Source organism: Microtus pennsylvanicus, chromosome 13 (genome assembly GCF_037038515.1).
Source record: "Microtus pennsylvanicus isolate mMicPen1 chromosome 13, mMicPen1.hap1, whole genome shotgun sequence".
Taxonomy (NCBI): domain Eukaryota; kingdom Metazoa; phylum Chordata; class Mammalia; order Rodentia; family Cricetidae; genus Microtus; species Microtus pennsylvanicus.
The window spans coordinates 83,098,022-83,110,328 of NC_134591.1; the positions used below are offsets into that span (position 1 = coordinate 83,098,022).

Below are 12,307 nucleotides of genomic sequence, written 5' to 3' on the forward strand. Positions count from 1 at the left end.
AGAGTTATTTTGATTTGCATTTCTCTGATGACTGAGGATGTTGAACATTTCCTTAAGTGTCTTTCAGCCATTTTAGATTCCTCTGTTGAGAGTTCTCTGTTTAGGTCTGTACTTCATTTTTTTTATTGGATTATGTGTTCTTTTGGTGTCCAATTTCTTGAGTTCTTTGTATATTTTGGAGACAAGACCTCTGTCTGATGTGGGATTAGTAAAGATCTTTTCCCATTCTGTAGGCTGTCGTTTTGTCTTGTTGACCGTGTCCTTTGCTTTTCAGTTTCAGGAGGTCCCATTTATTAATTGTTTCTCTCAGTGTCTGTGCTGCTGGGGTTCTATTTAGGAAGTGGTCGCCTGTGCCAATGAGTTCAAGTGTATTTCCCACTTTCTCTTCTATAAGGTTCAGTGTGGTTGGCTTTACGTTGAGGTCTTTGATCCATGTGGACTTGATATGTGATAGATATGGGTCTATTTTCATTCTTCTACATGTTGATATTCAGTTATGCCAGCACCACTTGTTAAATATGCTTTCTTTTTTCCATTTGATATTTTTTGCTTCTTTGTCAAAAAAAAACAGGTGTTCAAAGATGTGTGGATTGATATCTGGGTCTTGTATTTGGTTCCATTGGTCCTCTTATCTGTTCTTATGCCAGTACCAGGCTGTTTTCAGTACTGTAGCTTTGTAGTAGAGTTTGAAGTCAGGGATTGTGATGCCTTCAGAAGTTCTTTTATTGTACCGGATTGTTTTGGCTATCCTGGGTATTTTGCTTTTCCATATGAAGTTGAGTATTGTTCTTTCAAGGTCTATGAAGAATTTGCTGGGATTTTGCTGGGCATTGCATTGAAACTGTATATTGCTTTTGGTGACAAGTCTTTACAGCAACAAAAGGATCATTCCACAGCAAACAAACCTTTAAAACAATGCGTGTATGAGCGCAGGGTGAAACTGAACAGCTGAGTTCCTTCTTCACCAGCACGAGGACTTAGATTTAACCCTCAGTACAGAAAACAAATGATGAAAGCTGATGAGGAGCCAAGCGGTGGTGGCGCACGCCTTTAATCCCAGGGCTCGGGAGGCAGAGGCAAGCGGATCTCTGGGAGTTCGAGGCCAGCCTGGCCTACGAGAGCTAGTTCCAGGACAGGCTCCAAAGCAACAGAGAAACCCTGTCTTGAAAAAAAGAAAAGTTGATGAGGAAAATTCTAGTGAACATAGGAGTTCAAAGAAAATATAGAATGTAAAACTTCCAGTGGTTAAGATAACCAAAAATAACCAACTATATGGGGCTAGAATTATAGCTCAACTGGTAGAGAGTTTGCCTGGCATGCACAAAACCCTAAGTTCAATATCATCACCCCATAAATAAGACAAGATGAAACACATCTGTTATTCCAGCACTCCGGAGGTAGAGAAAGGACAAATATAACTGTCAAGAAATATTCAATGTAAAAAGCCAGAAATCGGGGGCTGGAGAGATGGCTCAGTGGTTAAGAGTACTGGCTGTTCTCCTAGAGGACCTGAGTTTAATTCCTAGCACCCATGTGGCAGCTCACAACTGTCTGTAACTCCAAGATCTGACACCCTCACACAGACATACACGTGCACTAATGCACACACACTAAAAATAAAAATAAAAAAGTCAGAAATCAACTCCTTTGACTACAGTTTTCTTTTCTTAAAATTTTTATTTTTAGCCAAGCAGTGGTGGTGCACGCCTTTAATCCCAGCACTTGGGAAGCAGAGGCAGAAGCAAGCGGCTCTCTGGGTTCAGGTCTACACAGCAAGTTCCAGGATAACCAGGGCTGTTACACAGAGAAACCCTGTCTCAAAAAACAAAAACAAAACAAAAATTTATTTACATGCATGTGGGTTGCTTGCTTGTCTGGATGTGCACTGTATGCACACAGGACCTCCAGAGATCAGAAGAGGACTTTGCTCCCCTTGAACTGGAGTTTCAGGTAGTTGAAGCCCCCATGTGGGTACTGAGAACTGGACCTGGATCATCAGCAAGAACAGCCAGTGCTCTTAGCCTCTGTGCTAGTGGTTCTCAGTTTGTGGGTCACGACTCCTTTGGGGGGGGGGGTCACATATCAAATATTTACATTATGACTCATAACCGTAGGAAAGCTACAATTATGAAGTAGCAAAAAAATAATTTCATGGTTGGGCTCACCACAACATGAGGAACTGTATTAAAGGGTTGCAGCATTAGGAAGATTGAGAACCTCTGCTCTGAGCTATCTCTTAGCCCTGCAACTCTTATTTTTAAAGAAATTTACATGTTTTTATTTTGTTTATATACTTTTCTTATACATTTTCCCCACACTGGTTAATTAAGTTGTAAACATCCGTGATGACCGTAGGACTAAGTCTTGGGCACCTGGGGTATCACCAGCTCAACAGGCCTGTCCGTCACAGTTGGCATGTGGGGAGTTATGTGTCTCCTCCACCCATGGTTGCCACGGCACAAAATGAGCGCCACCCACACTGGTTGCTTTCAGGTGCTTCAAGGTGTCTTGCCAAGCAGTGGGTGTCCACCCACCTCTGGAGCTGTCCCACTACCAGATCAAGTTTTCAGCCACGGCCCTGTGTGGCACCACTGTGTCTAGACTGTACGTCATCAATTCTCACCTGAGCATGAACAAACTGACCCACTCCTTGCCTCGAATTGGGTCTGAGGAAGCCACCCCAGTGGGACCCACATCCTTTGAGTTCTTGCTGCCCCCTAATTCACCCATCACCATCTCCCCATCCGTGGGGACTGTGTTGCCAGGAAAGGTGAGCATGGGCCCCACTGACAGGCTAGGAGGCAGGTGCCCGGTTTGGCACACTTTAACCACAGGTACTGGCGCTCAGCACGGCCAAGGGTGTGAGCTGGAGACACAGTGACCCACCTGTCCGCGAGGCAGCTGCCCAGCACGTGCCTGCCTAGGGATGGAAGGAAGGTGTGTAGACTAGCAGAAGAGCCAAGTGTTGGCTCGCAGCAGACGGAGCTAAAGAAGGCCACGCAACACCTGCCTCAAGGAGAACAGCTGTGCAGCCCACTTCCACCAGTGTCTGTGTGGTCACCAGCAAAATTCAATGGATACAGTTATTTAAAACATGTCCTGTAAAACTTCTGTAGAAATTCTGAGTTACCTCGGTATTGGTTCCCATCTCCCACTGAATTATGGAAGTGTCTAGCTCTATTTTCCTTCTTCTTCCTCTACCTTTGCTCCATCATCTCCCTTCTCACTCTCCCATTCACTCCTTTCCTCCTCTGTCTTTTCTTCTTCTCCCTCTTACCTGACATTTCACACCCTACACACACCCACTCCACCTCCTGAGCATCAAGGAGATGTGGTCAGCAAGTCACCGTGGAATCTTTCTTGAGACATGTCCCATGGGGACTTGCTGCAGACGGAGAAGGGCTCCTTTGTTGCTAGGTTCCTTTCTTCTCTAGTCTGCTGAGGTTCTGACCCATTTAGGACCCTGCTCTCAGCACCCCAGTTAACAGACCCCCAACATACATGGCCTGAAGTTCACCCCCAGCTTCCTAGGGTAGCGATCAGGGAGAACCTTCCTGGAAGGGAAAATCTAGATTAAAAATTTTTTTTAAAAAGTGACCTTAAGAGAAATGCAGTAAAGCTTGGTGGCACATGAGAGATAAAGGCAGGTGGATCTCTGTGAGTGTGAGGCTAGCCTGGTCTACAGAGGGGGCTACACAGAGAGACTCTGTCTTGGATAAACCAGAGAGGGAATGAGGGAGGGAGGGAGGGAGGGAGGGAGGGAGGGAGGGAGGGAGGGAGGGAGGGAGGGTCCAGAACACTATGGGAGGAGGGAGGTGCCGCAGCAGGGCCACCTCTGCCCTCTGAACTTCTGCAGAAGGGTAGGCAGTTTTGGTGTCTCTCTGCAGAAGTGTTTGGTCCAAGTGGTCTTCCAGCCTGTGCTGCCGCATGAGGTAATCCTGAAGGAAGCCATGCAGATCCTGAACAAGGAAAAGGAGAACAAACAGGTGAGTGAAGTATTTTAGAGGAGGTGCATAGCAGCCAGAAGGGAGAGGCATGGGGAGAGCAGAGCCACGCTGGTACAGGGAGAGCAGAGCCACGCTGGTACAGGGAGAACAGAGCCACGCTGGTACAAGAACAGAGCCACGCTGGTACAGGGAGAGCAGAGCCACGCTGGCACAGGGAGAGCAGAGCCACGCTGGTACAAGAACAGAGCCACGCTGGTACAGGGAGAGCAGAGCCACGCTGGCACAGGGAGAGCAGAGCCACGCTGGTACAGGGAGAGCAGAGCCACGCTGGTACAGGGAGAGCAGAGCCACGCTGGTACAGGGAGAGCAGAGCCACGCTGGTACAGGGAGAGCAGAGCCACGCTGGTACAAGAACAGAGCCACGCTGGTACAGGGAGAGCAGAGCCACGCTGGTACAGGGAGAGCAGAGCCACGCTGGTACAGGGAGAGCAGAGCCACGCTGGTACAGGGAGAACAGAGCCACGCTGGTACAGGGAGAGCAGAGCCACGCTGGTACAGGGAGAACAGAGCCACGCTGGCACAGGGAGAGCAGAGCCACGCTGGTACAGGGAGAACAGAGCCACGCTGGCACAGGGAGAGCAGAGCCACGCTGGCACAGGGAGAGCAGAGCCACGCTGGTACAGGGAGAGCAGAGCCACGCTGGCACAGGGAGAGCAGAGCCACGCTGGTACAGGGAGAGCAGAGCCACGCTGGCACAGGGAGAGCAGAGCCACGCTGGTACAGGGAGAGCAGAGCCACGCTGGCACAGGGAGAGCAGAGCCACGCTGGTACAGGGAGAACAGAGCCACGCTGGCACAGGGAGAGCAGAGCCACGCTGGTACAGGGAGAACAGAGCCACGCTGGCACAGGGAGAGCAGAGCTATGCCGGCACAGGGAAAGGGGATGCAGTTGTGTGGGTCTCTGACTTCTGGGACTGCAACCTGTCCTGCGTGTCCCAGAAGTACAGGGCAGACTTTCCTGGCACTGTGCTCTGAGCTGCTCCAGGAGGAGTAGAAGATTGTCTTGCAAACCTCTCCTTCTCATGAAAGCACCACAGGCAGAGGGAGGTGAGGGTGTCCCCAAGGGTGGCTGGAATTTTAACCAAAGCAGGACTGGGATAAAAACCTAGAATAGCCTCTCATGAAGGATAACACAGAAAGCATCTTGGGAAGGCAGCCTTGAAACAGTAGGCAAGCCTCACCCAACAGTATGCACAGCCTTACATGCTGCCCCAGTCTAGGGAGTTGTGAGGCCACTGGCTACAGCTTGTCCTTCTGCCACGCCTTGGCCTCGTGCCTTTATACCACATACATGAGCGAAGAGCCCTGACCTTCCGCCTTCTGATGAGGCAGTGAGGAACCAGAAGGGCATGGACTGGAGGAGACTGAGGACCCCAGTGTGGCAGACTTCTCACTTCCCTGTGGCTTGTTCTCTCTAACGTCAGACCTTTCAGGCTATGAACTTGTGCTTGGAGTCTCTTGCTTGGGCTTCCCAGATGCCCCGGATGCTTGCCTGTCTCCACTGCTTCCTTTTCTCCCCTGATGTGCCTGCCGTCAGACTCCCCTAGAGAGCCAGTTGATTTGAGGGCACCGTTCACTCCACACTTGAACTGGTAGCTCCTGTCACTCAGCAAGCAGTCAGACCAAGCCTGCTAGGCTAGGCCTCAGAAGGGCCTGGGGCAGGGGAGCAGTGTAACACCTGCTGAGCAGAGGACTGAGCCCCTATGGTAGCCCCACCGCATCTGTTCCTGCTTACAGTTCCAAAAAGAAACAGTCCAAAGGAAGGAAACGTGGAAACCGTCCATGCCTGTGGCTCGGGTTCCTTCCATGCCTGTGGCTCGGGTTCACAACCGGGACCGACCAACCCGGGCCTCCACATCCCACACTCCAGAGCTGCATAGGCAGGAGCTCAGTGTCAGGTAGGCTGGAGGGATCCTCCCAGTCTGTGTTTGACCTACCCTGCCCTGATCTGAGCAGTTCAGCAGAGGGTTCTCCCCATGCAATGCCTGCAGCACAGCTTACTGGCTTGCGTGGCTGCAGGTCCAGACTGGCTGGCTTCCAAAATAGCTGGGCCCAGGGCTCTTCTTCTGAGGCATCTATTCTTTGACTATTTCCATGGGCCTGATAGCCCTCTGAACAGACTGTGCCATGGTCTGACTCCCCAGTCTCCCCAATAAATAACTGAGCCCAAGAAAGCTCTGATGGGTTGGGCACTTGGCAGCCCAGGACTTGTCCCTGTGGACCCAGGGACAAGTGGAAGTGATGGAGACATTTACTCCCTCTTTCTGGGTGACCAGGGCCTGCAGTGGGGAAGAAGGTCCCTACAGGAGCCAAAGAAGGGTGGAAGAGTTAGTCTATCAAACAAAACTGGTGTGGCCACCGCCTGGGACCCATGGTAGCCCTGAGCTCTGCCTCTTAATGCTTTCACCCCAGAGAGTCCACCTGCGCCCAGAGCCCTAGAGAGCGGGCATGAGCATCACAGATGAGGAAGGTCTGGTCCCACTCAGAGCCTAAGAGGTCATAAGGTACATGCATGAATGTACGTTGTTGGTTTCATTCCAGCTCCAATGAATACCAAGCTGCACAAGCCAACTTGGCCAGATCCTTCCAGGGGAAGTTTGACAGGATTGTGGTCCCCTGTGTTGTTGCCAGTGGTGACATCAAAGACAGGAAGGAATTGGAACCTCTGAGCTTCAGGTGTGGGGTTCTTGCAACAGGATGGGGTGTGATCCTTGTCCCTCCCCTACTGCTGGTCAGATCTGAGGCCTGGGAGACAGGGTCACCCTAATCTGCCCTTGTTTGTCCTTGTCCTGCCTCTAGCCCCCATAATACTCTATATCTGGAGCTATGGTGTCCAGCAGTGGCTCCGTCCATTGTACTTACATCCAACAAAGGCAATAGTGTCCTTAACTTTGGTGATATTGCTGTAGGTAAGTCCTAATTCTACACTGACAGCCCTTGCTCCTGAGAACGTATCTTCTACTCTCACCAGCTGCTCCCTGACCTTGCTGTAGAAACAGGTGCTCCTTAGGGGTCTAGGATCTGTAACCTGACTCTGCCACATTCCAGGGCATCGAAGTATAAAGAAGATCACCCTCCAGAACATTTCCCCTGAGGACCTTGCTGTATCCTTATCCATGCTCAGTGAGTCAGCTTCCAGGGTTGGACATGGGAGTGAGGTGCGTGGCAGAGCCTGCAAAAATATTGTATTCCTCCTTGATACTCAGTCCTTAGTTGGAGTTCTCAGTGCTGAGCCCCAGTGGCCCCTTTGTTCTGATAAACCCCTCCAAGAAGCTGTGTTCTGGCGAGTCACAAACCCTGGCACTGTCCTTCTCTCCCCATGAGAGCACGCTGGTGAGTGCAGCCCCCAGGCAGTACTGGTGCCCCAGACCCCTACACTGCAGGACCGTGGTGCGGCCACAGGCAGATACCACTGTGTTCTCAGGCCCAGGTGACCAGCGAGAGCCTGAAAGCAGCCTGTCTTTCTGAGCCAGCTCTTGTCAACAAGTCTGTGGAGCCAAAGATCCCCAAGCCATCTCAGGAGCACAATGCTTTCAGCCAGCTACTCACGGCAGAGTTCTATGTCTGCTCTTTGCTAAAGCACGTGATCTCCTTAGGTTCAAGAAATCCTGGACATCATCACCAAGAGAGGCACCCTCAGCCTCACCCTGATCGGCACAGGTGTGTCATCCACAATCACATGCTCCATTGAAGGCAACATCCTCAACATGGGCTATGTGCTTGCCAGAGAATCTGTCTCAACAACTTTTAAGGTAAATTAAGCCCTTCCTTGTCCCAGCCCCCTGAAAAAGGATTTCTTGGAGCCAGTGAACTCTACATTTGAAAGTACCCAGCTGGTTGGGAAACACCTGAAGGCATAGATTGCCTCTCCCGAATTCTCTGTTCCCAACAGGCTGTCATTTCTGATGTCTTCCTAGCAGGGACCTGAGCCTTTACTTGTGGGAAAGCTGGGAGCACCCTCCCTTGGCCTGAAGGATAGTTCCTGTCCGTCTGCAGCAAGCCTTCTGCTTTGCTTCTCATTTGCTTCTCTTTGGAACTCTGCCTAGGTGCCCCCACCCTGTGGATAGACCTCTGTGGAGACCCATGCTGAGAGCTGGGCGCCCTCATCTCCCCATGAGCATGGTCTTGTTTCACCCTGAGGGCTACCCTGGGTTTGGGCTCAAGCAACCTACTTGCCCACCTGCACTGGTGGGGTCCTAAAGTGGAGTGCCAGACAGGGTGCTCTCCAAAGAGAGGGTTGAGGGAGGGGAAGAGACTAGATGAGGGTATAGTTCAGCTAAGAGGAGCTCTGAAGATCAGCTGACAGGCACAGAGTTGGCCACACAGTTGGGCAGGGAAGCAGGCTGCCAGCCAGCCTCAGAAAAGGCCAGTGTGAACTGAGTGACTGAATCCCAAACACGGTCACTGTGGTTACTGTTGGCGATGCCACCAGAAAGGGCTTGGAGCATAATGTCACGTGGGCCCATCTGATGTGATCCAGCAGCAGGCAATCTCATTAGGGACGCTGGCGTAGGCAGCTTAGGGTTTGTTAGGGTTTGTTAGTTAGGGACGCTGGCGTAGGCAGCTTAGGGTTTGTTAGGGTTTGTTAGTTAGGGACGCTGGCGTAGGCAGCTCAGGGTTTGTTAGGGTTTGTTAGTTAGGGACGCTGGCGTAGGCAGCTTAGGGTTTGTTAGGGTTTGTTAGTTAGGGATGCTGGCGTAGGCAGCTCAGGGTTTGTTAGTTAGGGACGCTGGCATAGGCAGCTGAGGGTTCTTCAGCTGTGTGAATTCTTGCTCTTGCAGCTACAGAATGAATCCTCACTTCTTATTAAGTTCTGGATGCAGCTGGAGAGCCTCTCTAGAAAAAGGGATGAGACCCGGCAGCAGCTACCCAAGTTCCTTACCTCCCGTGAGCAGAGGACTGAGATTGTTGGTGAGTTAACTAACACACTGTCAGGAGTCACAGGGCACAGAACCATGAGATCTGCGCTGGGAAATGAGGGTTCTATGTGGCGTGGAGTTGGGCAAGACAAATCACGAAGACACCGGGCAAGAAGGAACGCGGGGGGGGGGGGGTGACATCAGTGGAGCAGTCCTGGCAGTGCTTATCATAACCCCATCCTACCCACAGGCACACAGAACCACAATGGGCAGAGCGTATTCAGTGTTGCTCCAGTTGAGGGACTCATGCACCCTGGGAAGGCTCAAGAATTCACTGTAACCTTCAGTCCGGACCATGAGAGCCTCTACTTCTCTGACCTGCTCCAAGTGGTGCTCTTTGGAAAGGTGGAGCTCATAGCAGGGCCCCCACAGATCCCATCCCGCTCTGGGAGGGACTCCTATGTGTCCCTCATCTGCCCCTGATGGGAGGTGTTTATTATCTGGCACCCCATGTTGGAGGATGTCAGGCAGGGATCAGTTCCCTTGCCTCATTTCCCAATCCTCAAGCCGCAGGGCAGTCTGCTATGCTTCTTGTCCCCAGAAAGTCTCCCATCAGATCCTCCTGAAGGGTGCTGCCCGTGAGCACATGATGTTTGTGGAGGGAGGAGACCCACTGGATGTGCCTGTGGAGTCCCTGACAGTGATCCCTGCCTTGGACACAGAACATAGAGAGGGTAAGCCCCCACCATGTGATTTCTGGCTCAGGGAAAGGGGAGGCAGGGATAACCTTGGGGAGCAGTGAGCGGGGCCCTCCAGCACCCCAAGCCCAGTAGGCATGCATACTGAGGCCCATTGGAAGAGCAGATTTGCATCCCATCAGCCCCAGAGCCAGGCAGGATGATCTCTACAGAGCAGATTGCTCTGAGAGGTTCCAGCCTCACTCCCCAGCTCTGTGTGCTGCCTGACCCTGACAGCTCCCCTCACTGCCTGACCCTGGTCAGCTCCCTCACTGCCTGGCCACATCTTCCCTCTTAACCACTTCTCAGCTAGATCTCCCTCTCCAGAAGCTGAGGAGATAAAGCCCATTCTGGTGACCTTGAACTATGTCCAGTTTGACACAGACGCGCCAATCCCACCTGCCACCCGAGAGCTGCAAGTGGGCTGTATCCGGACTACCCAGCCGTCACCAAGGAAGGTGCTTACAACCCTAGCTTCGTTCAACCCCAGAAGCCTCCTTGGCCTCCCTGCCCTCCCGCAGGATGTTTGCAGCAGATGTGGGGTGGCAGCCCTGGTCAGAGCTGAGGGGTAGGTAAAGTTGGGCACCCTCATCTCTCTGGTCCCTGACCCTCTAACTTGCAGTGGTCTCAATGCCTCGCAGACTGTGGAGTTCAGCCTGGATGGTATCGCATGGCTGCAGCACAAGGGCTTCTCCATCGAGCCGTCCAGGGCTTCTGTGGAGCGCGGTCAGACCAAGACCATCAGCATCTCCTGGGTACCACCTGCTGACTTTGATGTAGGTGCTGGGACCCAGGCTGGGCAGGGAGGGTTGGTGAAGTAGGCAGGGCACTAGAAAGAACAGATCTGTCTGGAAAGCCTACTGAGGAGCATCTCCTTCCAGCCGGACCATCCACTCATGGTGTCAACCCTGCTGCAGCTCCGGGGAGACGGAAAGGAAACCTACAAAGTCATCTTTGTAGCCCAGGTGGTGGCTGGGATCTGAGGTCACAGGAACCCGCAGAGCCTCTTGGACCCTCCCACCCACCCTTGAACTCCTTCCCAGCCTTGTGGGCCAGGTCAACCCATTCCCCTAGGCCTGGACAGAGCTCCCCTGCCCTATAGACATGGCTACTTCCTGCTGCCCTGAGAACAAGACTCCCCCGCCATACACACAAGCCAAGAAATACTAATCCATCCTCACACAGCCTGTTCCTAGATGCCCCACCCCCACCCCCAGATCCCAAGCCCGCCAGCACCTCCTCAGGCTTTAGAGATCCCAGGAGGTAGCACAGGCCTGTCAATAAACTCTAAGAACCAACAGAAGTGTGCAGTGGTGGGGATGGGGTGAGGGGCTGGCTAAACATAAAGTAGGGTGGGAGGAGAGCCTGGAGGAAGCCTGACCCACTCTCCCCGCTCACAGACCCCAACCCATAAAACAGTGTTCTGCCTAGTGAGAACCTTCCAGAGGGTGCAGTCTTGCCAGATAGCTAGAGGGAGTTCACCCTGACTCAGTCACTGGAAGATCCCTCCAGATCATGCAGTTCAGGTGCTGGGGGTGCAGAGCCAGGGTTGAGCCTGGTCCAGACCTGGAAAGGTGAGGGAGGAAAAGCGGAGGACAAGAGGTGTCACAGCCCAGAGAAAGTCCCCTAAGTCTCCCAGCTCCCAGGAACCTAGATGATCCCATCCAAGGGATGGGCAGGCACGAAGCGGGCCCAGCTTGTGAGTTTCGGTTTACACTTGTCTGAAAAGAACAGATTTTGCCTTCGGGGCCCTAGCCCACCCAGCCATACTCCTGCTCCAGCACGGCACCAGCACAGCTTGTCGGAAGCTTTCCATCCAGCCCACCCTCCTATCCGTGCAGTGTGACTACACCCCATGGGGACAAACTACCAAGAGAGCCTTCTCAGCCTTCCTCGGCCTGGCCGGGCCATGGGGGGTGATGGATCTGGGTGCTCTCCTAAACACTGCTCTGTGTTCTGTCCTTAGTGCCCTTGATACCTTGACGCCTGGCATCGCCCCTAATGGAGCCAGCAACATTTGCAGGATTTCTGCTCAGTGACCTTGGAGGTACAGGGCCCCAGGCCTCTGCTGCCATGACTGGAGCTGACCCTTGACCTGTTTCCAGGTCAGATGGGTGGCAAGAAAGCAGCTCCTCTAAACCAGTCTGAGATTAGTGAGGACATGCTCTGGGGAGAAAGCACTACCCCAGGCAGGCCACGCTGTCCTACCTAGGTCCTCTCTTCTCTGGACCCCAGGCTCTGATCTGGGCCTCCGGCAGCACTTTCTTCCTATTCTGGCGCTGTATCCCCCCCCCCAGCACCAAACATAGCTAAGGCAGAGCAAAGGAGGGAAATAAAACAGGAGAGAAGTTCACCAGTCTCTGGCAGAACGGGCCCTTGACGGCAAACACAGGTCGGCTGTAGACAGAACCCTGAAGGACTGACTCTCCAGTGAGGGAGAAAACCTGAGTGTGAAAACATTGAAGAAACAGAGGCAGAAGGGAGGGCAGGTGCACCTCCTGTCCTTAATCAGACTGCCCCTGTAGTCTGAACCCTGAAAGGCAGAGCGGCCTGGCAGAAGACCTAGCCTGGAGGAGGGAAGATTAATAAACTCCCCAGGAAGAAGTGGCCACTTCAGCAGTAGAAGAAGCAGGCATTTCAGGTTGAGGGAGAGGGCTGGAAAGTGGTCTGTTTGCAGCGCCTCAGCAGCCCAGAGCCAGGGGCTG

At 52.7% G+C, this 12,307-nt stretch overlaps 1 protein-coding gene across 1 annotated transcript in view; it reads left to right on the top strand.

The window, feature by feature from the left end:
- Positions 1 to 10,898, top strand: part of Cfap74 (cilia and flagella associated protein 74) — a 56,334-nt gene extending 45,436 nt beyond the window's left edge. Inside the window, exons 26-39 of the mRNA XM_075946005.1 lie at positions 2,494 to 2,770; positions 3,888 to 3,986; positions 5,744 to 5,904; positions 6,548 to 6,682; positions 6,806 to 6,915; positions 7,055 to 7,110; positions 7,220 to 7,339; positions 7,603 to 7,758; positions 8,788 to 8,917; positions 9,116 to 9,270; positions 9,467 to 9,599; positions 9,930 to 10,060; positions 10,244 to 10,378; positions 10,484 to 10,898. Of these exons, the coding sequence (XP_075802120.1) occupies positions 2,494 to 2,770; positions 3,888 to 3,986; positions 5,744 to 5,904; positions 6,548 to 6,682; positions 6,806 to 6,915; positions 7,055 to 7,110; positions 7,220 to 7,339; positions 7,603 to 7,758; positions 8,788 to 8,917; positions 9,116 to 9,270; positions 9,467 to 9,599; positions 9,930 to 10,060; positions 10,244 to 10,378; positions 10,484 to 10,585 (1,900 nt within the window). The 3' untranslated portion in view covers positions 10,586 to 10,898. The remainder of the gene's footprint in view (positions 1 to 2,493; positions 2,771 to 3,887; positions 3,987 to 5,743; positions 5,905 to 6,547; positions 6,683 to 6,805; positions 6,916 to 7,054; positions 7,111 to 7,219; positions 7,340 to 7,602; positions 7,759 to 8,787; positions 8,918 to 9,115; positions 9,271 to 9,466; positions 9,600 to 9,929; positions 10,061 to 10,243; positions 10,379 to 10,483) is intronic.
- The last annotated feature ends 1,409 nt before the right edge of the window (positions 10,899 to 12,307 follow it).